Below are 18,255 nucleotides of genomic sequence, written 5' to 3' on the forward strand. Positions count from 1 at the left end.
AGTGGGGTTGTTATTTCAGTGGAATAGAGAGAAATCTCCCAGATATGAAAGTAAATTTAGTGAAGAAACAGGATTCCTGTCATGCTTCAAGAGCGTCTGTACTGCCTTGGAGTTCTGCAGAAGTGACATTTGCAGCGGCTCCCTCCTGCTTGGTGCTCCTTCTGTCCCGGCAGTGTGCCTGAGCCTCAACTCGCCAGGACATGGCCCTGAGAAGTTAGACACTACAGAAAGCAGATTCATTCCCTCCTCCCCTCTCTCACTTTGCATTAGTGGGGCCTAATGACAGGTATTCAGTATTTCAAACCCTAAGGTTTAAAACCCAGGAGTTCAAAAGTTCATAAGATTGAACTTTTCTCTTTTTTCATACATAAGGAGAAAATAATACATTTTGGCTTCTTTTACTAGCTTTCTGTTTTTCTGAGCCATTTATGGTTCCTTTTTTCAAGCTCTTCTCCACAACTTCAAGGGCTTGAAACTTTCTCTTAAATGAAAGCTGAGATTCCTCCCTTTATTGCATGGCTTTGAGTGCAGGAGGCTTTAAGGAAAACATCAAATATTTTGAGACTCATAATAAAATCACATCAGCTGGCAATATGGAGTTATTGTGCCTTTTAAACTGTTTGCTTTCTTTTTCTGTGTGTTTTTTATTTTCCAGCAAGGGGGCAGCATTTCCTTCCCGCCCCCACCCCCACCCCCTCCAGGTGGCCCATTAGCTTTGTCCTCTTCTCACATGTCTGAGAATTTGCCCCCGCTGCCACCTCCTCTGCCTTTCTCCAGCTGTCCTCCTCCTCCTGCTCCACCACCTCCACCAGGAGGACCTCCTCCCCCACCAGGAGCACCACCTTTCTTCAGCATGGGGATGCCACCCCCTTCAACAACCACCTTCAGCAGCTGTGGCACCAACCTGAAGAAGAAATCTATCCCTCAGCCTTCACACCCACTGAAATCCTTCAACTGGGCTAAGCTGAGTGAGGTAAGAAATTGCAGTACTCTCAACAATTAATTTACTTTCTAAGTATAACTCAGTGTTGATTAATGCCAAGAAGTGCAAGGTGACAGAAGCCAGTGATATTGTGGCTTTCCTTGGGCTGAGGTCAGTAGGAGTCAGTAACTGTCTTGAGGGAGTCTCCCCAGTTCTCCTGTGATGACCAAGGTGCTGATTAGATTGAGCTGCAGTAGACCTGGGCATGCTATCAGTTAGGCAAAGCTGTAGTGGGACTGAAGATGTTAGCTGGACATCTCCAGGACTGGTGTGCCAGAGCTGCCCTCACTTGTGCGTCAGGGAAAAGGATGGCCAGAGCCGATGTGGGCAAAGCATGGTAAGAACCAGCTCCAAAACCAGCCTTCTCTACCCTGGCAGGAGCCATCACCAAGGAGAGAAAGGTGGCCTGATTCTCCTCACCATTTGTTCATGGCCATGAGGGAAGCTGCCCTTCTCCTTGCATGTTTACAACTCTGTCTCTTGGCGATAAAACTCCAAATTGGCAATAAAGAGGACTTGGATTCTTCCTGTTGCACTCATTTTCTGCTACCTTGGTTGCCTCTCCTTCCCCTCCACTTCTCTCTCTTCCTTCTCCCTTCCCCCCCCTCCCCCCCCCCCCTTCTCTTTAGGTCTTAATTTTTTTTTAACTGATTTAGAAAGAAAAAAAGTGTCTGTGTTGAGTTTGGATGGCTGCCTAGAAACCCAGGTTCTCTTTTAGACTGAAACTCACCCAGGGCCCAACTCCGGCATTTGGAATGAGTGTCCAGGGACCTCTGGAATGCCACAAGAATTCTCTCTCCTCCTCTCTCCTTTTCTTTAAAATAAAGTGAAGTGAAATATTTGCTGCACCGTCTGTGCTTGTCTGTCAAGGCCACGTGGGGGGTGTGGGAGAGAATGTAAGGATGGGGATTTATTTTCCTTTGCAGAACATGGGACTTAGTGCTCTGAAGAAAAGAAATAATAACTAATATATGTATATATATGAACGTATATGAAAAAGAGAGAGTCACAGGTGTTTCTGCTTAGTGTACAGTAACTGTAGGCTTATCCTGCCCTCTGGTTAGGAGTGAAGGCAGCTGTGCTAATAAAATTGAAGACCTGGGTGGTGAGGTGGGTAAAAGATGCTATTTTGAGGAAGGCAGAATAGTTGGGAATGGTTGGGAAAAGGGGCAGAAGAGGGTGGGGGGTTCATTTTGGGGTGTTTGGCTGTGTTAGTGTTTTGACCTAGTAAGGTCTCTGCAAAACTGCAGAGATTGTGGTGCAGACACAGGTGGCTTGCCTTATTATTTGGGGTGCACTTTGTTATGGAATTATTTAATTCCACTGACTGCTGGAGGAAGCAATACGTTTTGGCCATCTTCATCAGTTATCCTAGATTCCCTGCTTCAGTACCAGGCACTTTCTCTCTGTTCACATGGATATGAATCCTCTGAATGCATAGTCACAGGTAGGTTGGATGGCCTCATCTTGCCTTTTGTTACCATTGTGGCACTTTTGTAGTGTTCTTCTGAACTGTCAAAGTAGCCATACATGAATGAATGAAGACTCACAATAAGCACACTGGCTGGGAGCAGCGTATCTCGAGTTTTTGAGCATGGAAAACTGAGGCCTGGAAGCGTGCATAGTATTATTGTGGTTCGTGGTAGTGTTTAACTTCCAGTTCACATGAATACAAGTTTTCCCCACAAAAACATTTTGAGGAAAAATACATCTGACACCATGTATATGTTTTTCTTTTTTAAAAGACCAGTCTAGTTAGCGAAGAGCACGGGCATGTCTGCACCATGCCACACAGCAAGGTGAGGTGACACAGTGTTGGAGACAGAGCTGTACACAAACTTGGGGCTGCAGCCAGGTCAAATATGTTATTCAGCTCTTGGGTATCTCTGCATACTGTTTAGACCATCCTTCTCAAAGCAGTTAGTACAGTCTCTCTCCTAAGCTTTCTTACGTGTGAAGATGATGCCAGGACTGAGGCAGCCCACATGAAAGCGAACCCCTTTCTGTCCATGCAGCCTGCCTCAAGGGAGTGAGAGAAAGCCAACAGAGCCCGAGGGGAGTGTGGACGGGGCTGGCCAAGAGGGATTTGTCTGCGATACACTTTCTCAGTAGCGGAATCAAGGCTGTTCTCTAGAGCAATTCATATGACAGACACCTTTTTTCCCAATGCTGATATTGTCTTTGGAAGGAAAGGACTGAGCTGTTGGGTGTTAGGAAAATGATCAAATATATTCAAACTCTTAGCAGTTGACAATAACAGATTGTCCACAGTTCCCATGAGCACCACGAAAAAAGGTTTGACTGGAAAGTATTCGTGCTTCTAACAAGGAAACTCCAAAACCCCACTAATTTCCTTTGAGAATTAATGATTTTGTAGTAGCTTTGATGTGAGCTGATGACCGGTGGCAAAGCCATTTAGATGCATGGATGGGCTGAGTTCTGGTTAAGCCCTTCCACACCGCAGGTCCTTTCATACAGCGCCGTAGCATCGTCTGTGAATTCCATTCATACAGCAGTACAGTAGTGCTGGTGCCAAGGATCTCTTCTTTTTTAAGAAAAAGATATTGCAATGTAACCACTGTAATGTTCTGGAAAGATTCCTTTCTTTGTTTCTGGACAGCAAATGGAGTTTGCTCTCCCACTCTGAATTTTACACAACACCCAAGGTCAAACAGGGACCAGACGTTTATGGTTAATCCAAATGATGGACTGGTTTCAAGCACACTGGAAGTATGGATTAATATAAATACCTCTTTAATAAATATAAAAATATTGATTTGAAGTTATCGGAGTAAATCAAGTTTGCTTGAAGGTTGCTTCAACTGCGCTGCTTGTTATCTCATGGCTGGAGAAGCAGCTTCCCATTAAGAGTCAGGCTGGTAATGACTCTAGTCAATGATCTGAAAAGGGCTTTCTTTAGCCAGCCCTAAATAGACCTGGGTGAAATTGTCTCAGAAGAAAGGTATTTGTTCTACATACCACATAGGATTTAAAAAAAAAAAAAACACCACCAAAAACCAAAAAAACAATCCCATAAACAGAAAATGTTCATTTTGATACTAATTTTTTTAAAAAATGTTTCTGTAATGTTATTGATGATTCTCATTTCTGGAACTTTCTTCCTAAAAGCAGCCTGAGGATCATGGCAAACAATGATGCAGGACTGCTGCCAGAGATTCAAAATTAATGGAAAGATTTCTACAAAATCTCAGTGTGAAGCTACTCATAATAGCTTTGGTGGTGCCTAGTCCTACAGTGAGATAAAACATCTGTCTCAATTAACAAACATGCCAGAAATACAATTTTTGCTCAAAGTGGATTTTTCTTACGCTGAGGAAAGGATCTGATATCAAGAGAGAAATCTGAAAAATGCACTCTGTTCATATCCCTTTTTCAGACTCAAAATTTTAATTCATAATTCCATTATAAGTTGCTTTGCTTTTTGATGGTTAATATTTTACAAATATTAACCTACTAATAAGCAGGATTGCCTGCTCCAGTATTCACAGGACACTCATAGTTTCTATGGTTTCTCTGGACCTGCAGGACAAATGAAAGGCTTTCCCAAAATACTGCAAATTTTCACTCATGCTGTGAGGTTATTGAGGCATGATGGACTTTGGTGGCTTGCAGAGTATCACTATTTATCCTTCAGGGTACATAAAATAATCTGTTAGATGTAGCAGAGGACAGCTTGATGTGATTTGTAGCTCCATGAAACACTTTCATTCTCTAATCTTGGTAGGTCTCTCAGCAAATTTGGCTTCATTACAAAGGTGGAATGACATAACTGCAGCAGCTACAGCGAGCAAATTCTTAAATGCAACATACCAAAAACTCAGCTTCATGGAGCAAATGCCTTGTCAATACTTGTTCTGATAATAAGGTGTTTCCTTACCTAGTATGTACTACCATTTTGCTAGAGGACTCTGGGAAATGTAGTTCATAGGATTTGCTTCTCAAAGGGGGCCAAGACTTTGCAAAGCAGAGGAACCACAGATCTTGGAAGACTTGTAGAATCAATAAATGAGTGAATGGATGAATAAGTAAATAAATAGATATGGGGAGAAAAACATGTTACAGATGAAATGACCTGTCTTTTTTTTTTTCTTTTCTTTTTTTTTTTCTATTTTTTTAAGGACAGAGAAAAAAGGGAAAGAAGAAATGAAGAATTTACTTTATTTTTAAATTGTTATTTAGGGACTATAAATATTTTTTATCGTGCTGAGGGAATCATTTATCATAGCAACCACATTATGCAAGTTTGTTTCTCTTAAAACGCTCAGTCTCTCTGGCTGATGACAAGGAACTATCAGCCAGTTAATCCATAACGGAGTAGCAAGAGCTCAGTGTAGGAAATTATCTGGCAGCAACATGAAAGTTTTCAAGGACAGAGCTTAGGGTAGAAATAGAAGGGACAGCCCCACTGCAAGTGTTTTGTGTAACAAAGGCTGTTTATACCTCTGCCTGCCTCATTTTTTCTTTGACTGGATTAGCCTGTTTGGTTTTTAAGCACTAAAATTGGGTTGCTTGGGTCAAAGTTCTGTTTGTGCATGCCATTGGGTGTGGGAATGATACAGTGATATTGGTGAGCCTGTTCAGGGATGTGTGCTGCTCCATCTAGTATGTGCTCTCACTGTAAATAGCACTGCAGCACTGCAGACACCCCTCCTTGCCCTCAGGCACTCACAGGCTGCCTCTGGAGGGAGGGTGTTGGTTTTCCTCCACAGTGTCTGCCCTGCCAGGAATTTCCTCCAGAACACTTCACACTTTTATTTCCCCCCCATTTCATCCTCCCATCAGGTGTTTTTCCTTGCTCCTTGAGCCTTGTGGCTTAGCACATTTCCCTCATTCCTTTGATGACTGTGAATGGGAAGTAGAGCCTGTTCCTAATTAGTTCTGATAATGAAGTGTTAACGCACTTTGCTGTGTAGGTAAAAGTCGGGTACTTCAGAGCTGGAGCCTGTGTGAGGGTTTCACTGCTGTTGCTTGCTGTTCCTGGCTTTCTCTGCATCAGTGTTCTGCTGGCTCTCCATCTCCTGGGTTTTGCTTAAGTCTCTTTACAATCCCTTCTGTCTATTTCCTTTTTCTTTTAATCAACACCTTCCTTATTTTTCCAGTTAATAAAGTACAATAAATGTACACTTCATTAACTAAATGAACTGAAAGACAGTGTTGTCAAGTGTGAAGAGCAAGTTTTCCTTTTCTGAATGGGTAATTGCCCAAAGCTTGTCCCACACAACATGCACCTTAACAGTCGGTAGGAAGGAGGAGGTAGTTCAATCTTTGTGTCCTCTTTGCCAGCAAGGACATCTGCCCTGAGAAAGTCAGCAGGAGACCCCAAGGCCTTCTCCTACTTTAGGATGACTGCTGATTAGCTAATTCATGTACTACAAGAGCTTATTTGGTCCAGGGTTTGTGGGCAGCAAAGTTGGAGTTCCTCCAACAGTGTCTCCCTCCATGCTAATCATCTGCCAGACAGCTAGGATTCCCTGGCATTCAGGATAATGTATCACATGGGTTGTGAACATTTCCAGTTAGTGTAGATGATGCTCTTTCAGAGATCTGGGTATAGTTTGTGTCTATCAGAGCCAACAAAGAACTCATGTAGACAGGGGAGATCATGTAATAGGAAACAATTAGACTTCAAAGACTCAGAGCCTTAAAAGTAAAATAAAATAAAATCTTAAACTACTTTCACAGGCAGGCAGAATGAAAACCACACACCCTTTGGGCTTTACAACAGAACCTGGCAAAATCTGCAGAAGGGAAGATGTGTCTGGGGTTTGTCATGCATCAGTGCCCTTCCTAAGGTTTTTCCTCATGATGGTAACACTTCTTTCAGCATGACCACAATCATTGTGTTAGGCAGATGGCCACTCATGAAAGGAAACGTACTGTGGGATCATGGATATTGCTTGAGATGTGGTCTGCTAGTCTTGGAATGTGCCCTTTCATCAGAGGCTTGCTGTGATGAAAAATACAAAATACTCAGTATGTTTAAAAAATCCCAAAAAACACATCACCATTTTTTTCTCCTTTGACTCTTGAAACAAAGCGTGCCCTCTAAAATGACAGTAGTAGTACATAGGAATATGGCCAGTGAGCAGGAGAATTTGATCTGTCCAAATGGGATTGGATGTTCTTAGCTAAAAGCTTTTGCTATCTCATTAAAATATGACCTTTTCTTTCAGGAGAGGATCCATGGCACAATCTGGAATGAGATTGATGATTTAAAGGCATTCAAAGTGCTGGATCTAGAAGATTTTGAAAAGATGTTCTCCGCGTATCAGAGACACCAGGTAGGGGTGAACTCTTCCACACCTTGTCTTCCTTGAACTTCTAGAGAAGAAAAGAACACATGACAGTGATCTGGGCCCTTGCCCACCTGCAGTCAGGCTGCATCGTTTGCTGCTCTGTCACTGTTCAAAAAATCACAAGACCAAAAGAAGTGGGGAGGACATATAAGGCAGAGTATAACCTTCTGTTATCAACATACTTCATACTAATGGGCAGCTCTCAGAGACAACAGCTCCCAACAGGTAATGCTCTATTTGATCTCAGCAGCCACTGGCTGCCAAAAGCTCCTGAGCTTTACATTCATGCTCAGTATCCATCTTTCTATTTCTCCCATTCATACAGAGAAAAAGTCTGCAGTTGCCTGAGTACAAAGCGAGGTGACTGAATTAGCTGTCTTTCGCTTTGCCTATTTTTTCTTAAACAGCCAACTGACCCAACTGGCTAGGTGACAGAAACCGTCTGAATTACAGATTATAACACAAACAGCATGCTTTAAAAGCAGCCATTTATTAGAATGTCTTTTTCTCCCTCCTCTTTTTCTTGGAAAGCAAATCACCTTCAATCTGTCTATCTCCGCTGAATGAGATTTAGCAAGAGAGGGATTGTACTTGCACTCCCTGAACTCCCCCAGCTTTCCTTTGCTTTTGGAATATGTTTGGAGAAATTCAATCTTCTGTACTCTGCAGAATTGGATCATTGCTCTGGAGTTTTAGGAAAAGACACAGATGTGATTGCCATAAGCAGCCTTTATGATTAAGCCTTATAGTGATGATGATTACTTCATTGTCATTATGATTAACTTATTCAGTACCTTAAAATTAACAAACAAACCCTTGTCTTTGGACTTTTCCATCTGTTCCCTTCTCTCTCTCTCATTTTTCTATCTAATCCAATAAACATAACGAATAACTCTTCTGATTTACTAGCTTACAGCCACCTAGATAAGCATCCCAACTTGAACTGTGAAGAATGTGATGTTACCTGTTGCATGATGAAATTTCATTTCTCATTCTGCTCCTGCAAATAGCTCTTGCTGTTTCAGTGGGTCCCTCTCTCTTTCTGTGAATCCCATTCCCTGAAACAAGAACTTAGTTCATAGAGGGGAAGAAAGGCACATGAAACTTCAGTGCTGTTACAAGACTGGATTTAGACCCTGTGCCAACAGCTCACCAGTGGTGGTGGGCTCCCAGTTGTCTTGCAAGTAGCCAGACTGTCATCTGTGCACATGAGTAGCCATTGCAGCATCAAGGTGCCATTCCAATGTTTCGGGTGCAAACATTGCAGCTTCCTCACTAGAAATGACCTTGCAAAGCCTTGGTTCCTTTGAGCCCCAAAATCCAAAGCCAAAGCTGTCCTGTTCTGCCAACTCTCAGTTAGAATCATAATATTTATGGCTGTGTTACCAATCACTGAAAAGCAGCCTGGCCTATGCAACCGTAAATTAACCTGACCCTTACCCCTGCCCACTGGAATGGAGCCATCATCTCAGAGTGACCTCCATGGGTCTCAGAACAGTTCTCTTCCATCCTCATTAAACACACTTTATGACAGTGGCTCCAGACACTAGAGTATCACTTATGTAAGCTACTCGTATTTTTGTGTAGTAAGGTGCATTGCTGTCCTTCCAGCTTTTGCTGAGGGTTTTGTTGTTTTTTTTTTTTTTTCCTTAAATATTCCATTGTTATTACTTTATGTGATGCTTTCTTTTTCATCCATACTCACTCCAGTGTGAACTGGATTCCCATCAACAAGTCCTCCTCAATTTTCTTTTTCTTTTTTTTTTAAAGACCAGGCAACCAAAGTTGCTTTTGAATCGAAATCTTATGAGAACTTTTCCAGTTGATTCACACTTAGTCTTTTCTCCTCTTTTATTTTTGGAAATACTCCACTCTGGCCAAGTATGTATTTACCCTGGGTTTGTGACTTTTAAACTTCATACAAATGCCTGTAAAGAAAAATGTCAACGCAAAGCCCTGCTGTTGTGCATCTGAAATGTTGAATGAGTACAGATAAAGACATTTCTTTCTTTGCTGTTATTAATGTGATCTTCGTATTTTTTCCAGTTTCATTTACATTAAACAGCTTTTCTTTCTTCTTCATTTTTTTAATGACAAAGGGTCTCTTCTCCTCTCTCAAGACCAATGTATAATTTTTGGTGGCTATGAGGGAAAGCAGAATTGTCCAGTGTACAGAATGCTGGACCAAGAATTCTTACACTTGTTTTCTGACCTTGCTCCAATCTTACTGTGTAATATTGACCTTTTGATTCAGTATATCTGGTGTTTTCCTGGAGTATGGAATATGTTGTGAAATAGTTGGTGTCTGTCACCCAGTAGTGCTGTAAGGCTTCTTTGGTGGTTACAGAGTGCTTTCAAAATACTTGGCTGTAGGTTATTAAACAGTATAACGTTCCATTGAAACAAGTTGTTACTAATAATGGCAAACTGTGCCTGTGCATCAGGAGAGGAGAACTGACCCTCAAGTTTTAACCTTGGCGGTTCTTTCAGTAAGGCTCCAGACTAGACTTGTAAAGGTATTTAAGCATTATCCTAGTTAATGTTTCAAGACCTAAGAGATTTATGCTTTGGAGACTGAATTTATTCTTTTCAGAAAAGACCTAGAACTCTTAGTTTCCCAACATCTGCTGATTTAAAATATGCAAAGAAATGCTGAAATACCTTTGAACTGTCTGGGCCAGTATTACTTGCTAAGCATTTTATTCTCTTAGAAAACAGTGTGTGTCTAAATTCAGCTGCCTTGTTAAACCTGATATCTTTCTCTGTGACTAATTTTTGGCATGTTTCCTTCTTCGTTATTTGCGGCTGCTGCCTGCATAGGACCTGCTAACTAACCCCTTCTCCTGTAAGCAGGTAAGTGTCATTGTCTGCCTCCTGATCCTCTTGCAGTGTGTGGGAAGGTGAAGTCCTCCACCATGCCGTTATGGGGTCATGACTCATCTCATGCTACTCTTTCATATGCCCTTGCACCTCTGCTTTCTGGGTGGGGAAGGTGGTACAAAAAATTCCTTTAGTTGTATTAGCTCTGTGATAGGAAGTAGTTCCTGTTCTTTCACTTAGCTATAACCTCACTGTGGTTTCTGCTGGTGTCTGTAGTCCCCTTTTTGATGATCCTGAGGAAAAAGACCAGGGACAAAGCAGAATGTGAATGTGAATTCTTCCTTAACCAAACTAATAGTCTCTCTAGTGGAGAACAAAAGGGGCTCCTAGGGAGCCTTCACTCCCACTGTTCCCATCTGTGGTCCATCTGCTTTGGACAGTACTGAAGTCTCCAGATGTATTCACTAGCCACAGACTTTCTGATAAAGAAAATCTTTCTTTCTGTAGAACCGGAAGGCACTTTGGTTGGGCAGAAGGATTTGTGCCAGCTGAGGAGCTGAAGGGTTAGACTGGAGGAAAGCCTGCTTCATTTCAGACTGCTGAAACCCTTAGAAAGTTCAGCGAAAGACTGAAATGGTGTTTAGACGAAGTAGAGATATCAGACTGCCCACATGTCTTCAAACTGGCTACCTCTCAATTTATTCATCATCTTAAGCAAAATTCTTGGCAACACTTTTGGGAAGAGCAATGCTCTCGGAAGAGGGTTGTTCAGGTGTCATCACAAGCATCTCTGGTGGCTTCAGAAGAAAGTAGTCCTTACCCTGAGTGCTCAGGGAATTGTATTTGGAAAGTCTGGTCAGGACCTCTACCACTGGGTGAGGCTAGTACATGGCTCTGGGCCATTTACTGGCTTTCACAGTGGCAGCGCACACCATGAAACAAGTCAATATGGTAGAAATAGTTCCCTAAAGTATTGATAATTACTGGAACCTAGGGTGCTTCTGTGGTACCAGACCACAATTTCTGCAGCTAACCATAATCAAACTGTATTTGAAACAGGGCAGCAATATGATGAACACATTCCACGTATCTAGTCATCCCAGCACTGAAATTTTAGTTGGTTTTTGAATTGGCAATTAAAATCTCAAATCTGAAATCCTCTTCGAAATATATAACATAATGTTATTCCAGATGGGAAGTTGGTACAGAATGATGGGATAAAACTTAGGTATCTTGTCTGTTAGGTTGGCAACAGCCCCAACTATTCTTGCTTTGTGTGCTTGGCCTATCTCACAAAAGCTGGTCACTACTGCACCCTTGCTCCTCTTTTTCTGTGTCTAAGAAAATGCAGATAGTCCTTAGCTGATTCCTTCAGCTAAGCTTGCAATCTGGCTTCTGTAAAACTTGAGGCTTCATCTGCTTTTGCTTATACACAACTCCAAGTATCTATAAATATCTCTCTCCTCAATATGAATTGAAGAGAACGTATTTTCAGATGAGACTAGCCCACTCCTTATGACCAAGGAGTGGGCCACATCTGAATAGTTCAAGTTACTCATCTGTGTTGAACCTTGCGGGTTGGGGAATTGGAAATGGAATGGAGACTATTATACCAATCCCTGCTGCATGGCTTTAGGGGAAGCTGTCTAAACCCCCACCCCACACACACAGCCAAACCCTGAAACAATTTGTTTTCTTCCTTGGGATGGGTGCTGGTTAACACTAACCAGGTGTGCTTGTCTGCAAGCATTAGCTAGTGAGGGACAATGAAGCTTTTATACCAAGAGCACAGAGCAACAAGTACCTTTCTTACCTTCAACAGCTGCCTATCTCCCCATTCCCCTGTCTTCCTCCCCACAAACTGAGGAAACTCAGGAAAACTTTGACATCTCTACATGCCAGATTATACTGGGGGTGCCCTGCTTTTTGGTATTGTTATTCTCTCAGAAATAATAAACTTGCCCAATACCCAATTTTTCCTTTTTTTTGGAAACACTATTTGATGTATCAAGTAACATTGCAATTTTTTTCTGCCAAGCTTGACACTTTGGGCACATCCAGCAGAATTATTGCGTGCGTGTCTTCAGCTGGTGCATTGTACCTGCTTATAAATGCCACTTAGTATTGGTGGTGGCTCACTGCAGCACATTTGGACGTGGTTGTAGGAATCCTTTGTATATCCAGGAGCAAGACAGGCTTGTTGTAGCTGATTGTACCAAGAACTCAAATGACAACTAGCAGTATGAATCTATGATTTACATTTAACTCTCAAATATTTGGGTGTCAAAATCTCTTGGAGTGGATTAGTCATACTGAAATAAGTAAGCCCTGAGCTGCAGAACCTTGAGTCCTGGGAGTGAATTCTGGGAAGCACCACTATATGCTTGCCATGATCTTACACCTTTCCCTGGGTACCTGCTGTTGACCACTCTCAGGGACAGGATATTGGGGTAGATGGACCTTTTGATCTGACTTAGCATACTTGCTGTTATGTCCAAAGAAAGAAGCCATGTTGCTAATTTGATGGATGCATTCAAAGCTAGATTATACTGGTAAGTCCCAAAATATCAAGGCATGACAATATGGATATCATGGAAAGGCATTTTTGAAGAGGTTCCAGCAGCAGTTAGCTGGGAAAATAAAAACTGTCCTGTTCTTATTTTTTATTTTCCCTCTTCTCTGTTGGTAACTAGAGAGCTATTATCCAGGATTAACACCTTTTATCATTACCTCTACTTCCCTGTAAGGAACGGTGTTAAAAGATACTCAAAGTAACTGCAGAAAGCCAATCTCTGGAAGTAAAACAAATCCCATGGCTCTGGTGTGTAGGCAGAACAAGGAGACAGAGACTTCTGGATGGTCAGACTGGGTTTGCAAATAGTTTCTCTCTGTGTGCTGTGACAAACATTTTGGATGGGGATTTTCCAGTTTTTTTCCAGGTGATGAACTTGGCAATGGGGATATACAGAGAACTTTGAAAAAGGGTGGTTTCTGTACGATTAAAGGTATTAATTAATTTTAAAAAGAGAGGCTAGTTCAGATGCAGATGTTGACAGTTTAGTAAGATATATTTAGTAAGATAAATGTCATCTTGCCCTACTGTTTGCATCTCTCATATCATATGGATTGGTCTGGTCCAATGGCAGCCTTAAGAGATGATTCTCTGATTTTTCCTGACTGGGCTGCAGCCTTTCAAGAATGCTGTGTAACCCCTGCAGGAGGCATCTGCTGAAGGATATGCTGTGACACCAGTGGACGTTACCATAATGTGCCAAATTTCCCTGTCATGCCGGTTTTGCACAATGACATAATAATAATAACAACATAACTGTTGGTAGAGTGAGTCCAATAGGTCAGAATCAGGTCCAGTATTTAGAATCAAAGATGATCTTATAAGTGGTAATGAATGACTTCTGTTTGTCTAGTAATACAGGATCTACCTACATGTTTTCTGCCCTTCCTGTCTCCTTTTCTCACCATGTGGGTGGATTTTCCCATGTTGGGATGGGTTTTGTTCATTACACTCAGCTAAGTCTATCAGTCTTGGGTGAGAAACATGATACTGATTGTTTCCCCCCCCTTTTGAATTATATGCAGAAAGAGATGGGTTCAACAGAAGACCTTTACCTCTCCACACGAAAGGTGAAAGAGCTCTCTGTGATTGACGGCCGGAGGGCCCAGAATTGTGTCATTCTCCTTTCCAAGTAAGTGTGCTAAGCCTTAGCTCACAGGATATCCTGTGGTCAATGTAGAGGCAAGAGGGGATGGAATTAAACAAGCGGGCATGTTTCTTTTCTCACCTAGACCTGTTGTCTAATACCTACAGAGCTTCAGAGAAACCTCTTGCGGTATCATAAAAGCACATGTCTCTCTGAAGTGTTAGCTCACTTAATAAACATATGCACACACACATTTTGTGCATTAAATAGATAGACATAGACACCAAGATGTATCTGAAGACTCATCACCAGAAAACTATCAGTACTCATAGGCAGATGAAAGCAGCTCATTGGCAGTGCTTGCACTTCACTGTAAGTGATGTGTCCCCCATGCCCTGTGTATGTCATTTGTCTCTGTTCTGTATGTTTTTTTCTAAATGTTGCTCTGAGCATCTCCCTGGAATACAGCAGAGCTGAGAGTGGTGTTTTTCTTTGTCACTTTTGACTCTTGGTGAGAAGAGTGGTAAATGTAAAAAGAGATATTCAAGAATTAGGTCTTGTATTTGTAAATTAGGTTTTGGAAGCTGGGAGTTGCCTTTGCATGCTCCTGCAATGACTCTAATGCCTTCAAATGCTGTGACATCAGGTCCCTCTATATCCTTTTCATGCCTTTCTACCAACATGAGTACTGGGCTGGATGTCTGTCACTGAACATCAAATTTGTGCAGACACTGATCCACCTGAGAAAGTTGCCTTTCCTGCCAAAGGAAGGACAGCAGGGCTGAAGCCAGATCCTGGGAAAGCTGTGACAGCACTGAGCAATAAAACTGTTTCACTGATCAGCAGAACATGTGGGTTTGTATGCATGTGATTGCTTGTCTGCTCTAGCAAACTAACAGTTAAAAGCAAAGTTGCAGCCAGACCACCAGGACTGGAGTGAGTTCTTTCCATTGCTTAGTGAAACCCACGGAGGTTCTCATTATGCTACTTATGTGGCATTAGCCTGCATGTCAGCAGGACCGCCCCCCCACCCCCCTCCAAACCAGCAGTGAGGGAAGGCTTACATTTCTCTCTCTGCAGCAGTCGCCAGCGCATGTCTTTGCTGGTGTTGGCAGCTGACTGCAGGCTGGGGCAGAGGGATGGAGAGGCATAGGGGCAACAGGATTTTCATGCTGTTTGACAGACCTACTAAAATGTGTCTGGGGTTCAGACTAACTCATGTAAGCATAGGGAGCATTTCCTAGAAGTGGTAACATAATGTGTGCAGGTGGCTGGGCTGAGGAGGATCCAGGAAGGTGGTCCATGACTTGGTATGACACTAGATGTTTATTTGTAAACACTTTCTATCCCCAAAACAAAAGCAGTGTGGATGACAGCGGTATATGTTTTTCACCGTTCACCTTTTCTGCCATGCAAGTCTGTCCCATTCTTACCTGAGAGGGATCCTCTCTAAATGGTGAGAGGGAGAAAGGACAGTCTCTGTGGCTTGTCTTCCCTTCTGCTGCCTCCATCAAAGTGGCACTGAAGCATGAACCTTACACTGCAGGGTACACAGCGTGTGTTCGCTCCAGGTGTGCCATGAAGCCAGTCCACCTCAAGTTGCTAGTCTGGACTCAAACCAGAGGTGAAAAGCTGCGTATTGTGACTGCCAACTTCTCCACTAGGAAATATCCTGATCTTATTGTTAGCAGGCCTAACATGGATGATAGAGATTTGAAGACTGAGCTCACCATCCCTAAGGAGCCTGCCAGTTTGCATTGTGCCCTGTTAACTTCGCTGTGCTGTGCTATAGGAAATGCCAGTCACCAGGGCTATCACTGGCTTAGATCGTTTAACGTTTGTAACAGGTAGTGTTACACCCAGGATATCAGAAATATCTTACAGCTTGGCCCAGGATTGCTATTCCTCCCCAAACTTCCCTTTTAAAGGCAACTAGAAAAGCAAATATCTTTGGGAACTAAAATGGCACCTCTACATTCATGCCTTTTTCTGCTCTTTGTGCTTATATGGTTCTATTATTAAAGACAGCAATTGGGAGGATTGACTGCAGACAATAATTGAAAGGGTTTTACAGCCCCTTTGCAGTTTTTTTCATTACCCCACTTCTTCCTCCTTTAGGTTAGACCCTGAAGGAGAGACACTCCCAGCCAAATCATCCCTGGCTGCTGCCATGGCCTTGCTGCTCCTGCAGCACACCTTACACGTGTGCATGTGGGTGTGCACACGTGTGCAATGAGAGGGGATTTAAAATTGGTGACAAACAAAGAGAGTTTGTGCAACCCTGAGCTGCAGCCCCAGCTTTCAGGTTGCCACAGTATCTGCCAACAGCTGTTTCCAATTGACTCTTACTGTGCATATATCCCTGTAGTTTATTCCCCCTTTGTTTACACTAAACTGTCGTGTCCTTTAAAGTAAAATAGCTGCATGGGTTGGGTTTTCTTTCCCTCCACTACTCAAATGTTTTTGTTTTACTAACACTGTGTTAGAAGGGGTCAGGCAGAGCTCATATTTCATATGGTCCAACAAGCCAAAACCTAGCTAGAGTGAGAAATAGATGTCTCTTCCTTTCTTTCACGGAGAGACTGGAGAATGGTGGACTGAAAAGAGATGAAAATTGAATTGCTAGCTGATTGTTGATGACAGTTAACAGATTCGTAAGCCTTCCTCCCCATTCTCATCTCTATTTTCACAAAAAAAGCTCTATTTCAACTATTTGATAGCAGCATCTTTCAGTTTTCCTGCAGTGGAAGGATGTAATTGCCCTCGTTTAGTGCAGTCTGATGGATCCAGAACGAAGCTCTGTCCCATAGGCCAACTGTAAAGGTTTGAATAGGCACAAGATCAGTTTATCTCACAGTATTTCCAGTAGGCCATAATTGAACCAGGACACGGAACCATCTGTCTGTGGTGAGTCCAGGCACTCACCAGCTTAAATTCTGGCTTTCTTAATGGTGTTTCCAACATACAGTTATTTCTGTCACGCTGGAAATCTTCTATCCCTCATGAATTTCCTGATGTCTTCAGTTTCCACCAGGCTGGAGATTTACTGTCAGACTTGTGTGGTCTGGAAGAATCATCCCAGATCCCTGTTTCCCTGCTTTCACCTCGCAGCTGGAAATTTCTCTGACCTCTCTCACCAATATGGCTTCTCCCTGCCTCCATTATTTAAGTAATGGGTAGTATTTTCGTTGCTGTAGTGTTTTTGTTGTACAATATCTTTAAATGTTCTTGCAGAACATTAAATGGTCCTTGCAGAATATGCCTAAGATGTCTCTCTTACTGTCTTGCTCTGTGAAATGCTCTGCAGAGATCCAGTTCTATGAGACACGTTGCTCAGAAGAAGGCTGAATGTATACTTATGGAACTTTTTTGTGCAAGTTGTTTTGCATGAATTCCAGAAAAATCATTATGTCAGTGTCCTTCTGAGATGTGTTTGTTATTCCTGTGGCCCAGCTAGTCAGCAGTAACCCTCTCAAGAGGCTGGAAACAGTAGGAGTGCTAGCAAAATGTCATAAAACCAGTAGTAGCAGAAGGCAGAATCTGACTACACAAAAATAGTTTTAAATGTGAATATGACAGTAGGTAGATACTAGCAGGCAGCTTTACCAAATGTTTGTGGCTTTCATGATTGTCAATTCAAACCTCTATCAATAAGGGAGAAGAAAAGGGACATTTGCAGCATTTCCAACCAGAATACTAAAGAGACTGAGTATTTCTTTCACATAGCTGTGCCTCCTCAGTGCTTCTAAACCCTTTCAGATCAGACATTAAGAGGACAAGCTGTTCAGCCAATGTCAGTCTCTGTGTACTGCCTCTGCTGTGCCCCCAGTCCCCATGTGCCTTTCTGCCATGTGACGATACAGTGTTCACCCTTATTTCAAGGTAGATTCCAAGCAGTATGATATTTTGGGGTACAGATCATACCTTGATACAGAAACAGTTCATTGGATTCAGCAGTTTGGTTCCTCAGTGTGTTGTCTTGAAAAACACTAGGCAATAAACAGTGCCTCCCGGGTTCCTGGAGAGATTTTCTGTTTTTAAGGTAAGGTCCACAAAAAATGGCTTTGCCTGCTATTCTGAGTATGATAAACCCAAAAGTTAAACAGAACACGTCAGTTGGTGCCATCCTGTCTTAGATCACAACTAGGAACCAATAGGTAGGTAGATAAAAGATGAACCACTGCCTCATCAATATGTCACTGTAATTTGGGGATTCCCAAGTTTGGCCCTGCTTTGCTCTGCTTGGCTCAGAAAGATGGCCATCCCCAGATCCTTCTTGGTAGGAAACTGAGAGTATTTGGATGCAAAGTAGCTTGGTCACTCATGAGCTTTTGCTGAAGGAGTAAAAGAAAAAAAAGCCTGTTTCTTTATGCACTTGGCTGAATGCTTTCGCAGTGAAGTGCTGAAAAGGCACTGGTGTCTTTTTTCCCAACATGTTGATATAATGGTGTAAGATGTCATAAAATGTCCCAACTGT

General features: G+C 42.4%; 1 protein-coding gene across 5 annotated transcripts in view; it reads left to right on the forward strand.

Annotated features, from left to right (window-relative positions):
• Positions 1-18,255, forward strand: part of DAAM2 (dishevelled associated activator of morphogenesis 2) — a 218,983-nt gene that overhangs the window by 166,640 nt on the left and 34,088 nt on the right. For 4 of the 5 annotated variants that reach the window (XM_076334380.1, XM_076334378.1, XM_076334382.1 and 1 more), the window contains 4 exons: positions 656-973; positions 7,177-7,284; positions 10,120-10,152; positions 13,717-13,823. In XM_076334380.1, the coding sequence (XP_076190495.1) occupies positions 656-973; positions 7,177-7,284; positions 10,120-10,152; positions 13,717-13,823 (566 nt within the window). The remainder of the gene's footprint in view (positions 1-655; positions 974-7,176; positions 7,285-10,119; positions 10,153-13,716; positions 13,824-18,255) is intronic. The other variant, XM_076334383.1, reaches the window with a different exon arrangement.

The sequence above is a fragment of the Aptenodytes patagonicus genome, chromosome 3 (genome assembly GCF_965638725.1).
Source record: "Aptenodytes patagonicus chromosome 3, bAptPat1.pri.cur, whole genome shotgun sequence".
Classification (NCBI taxonomy): domain Eukaryota; kingdom Metazoa; phylum Chordata; class Aves; order Sphenisciformes; family Spheniscidae; genus Aptenodytes; species Aptenodytes patagonicus.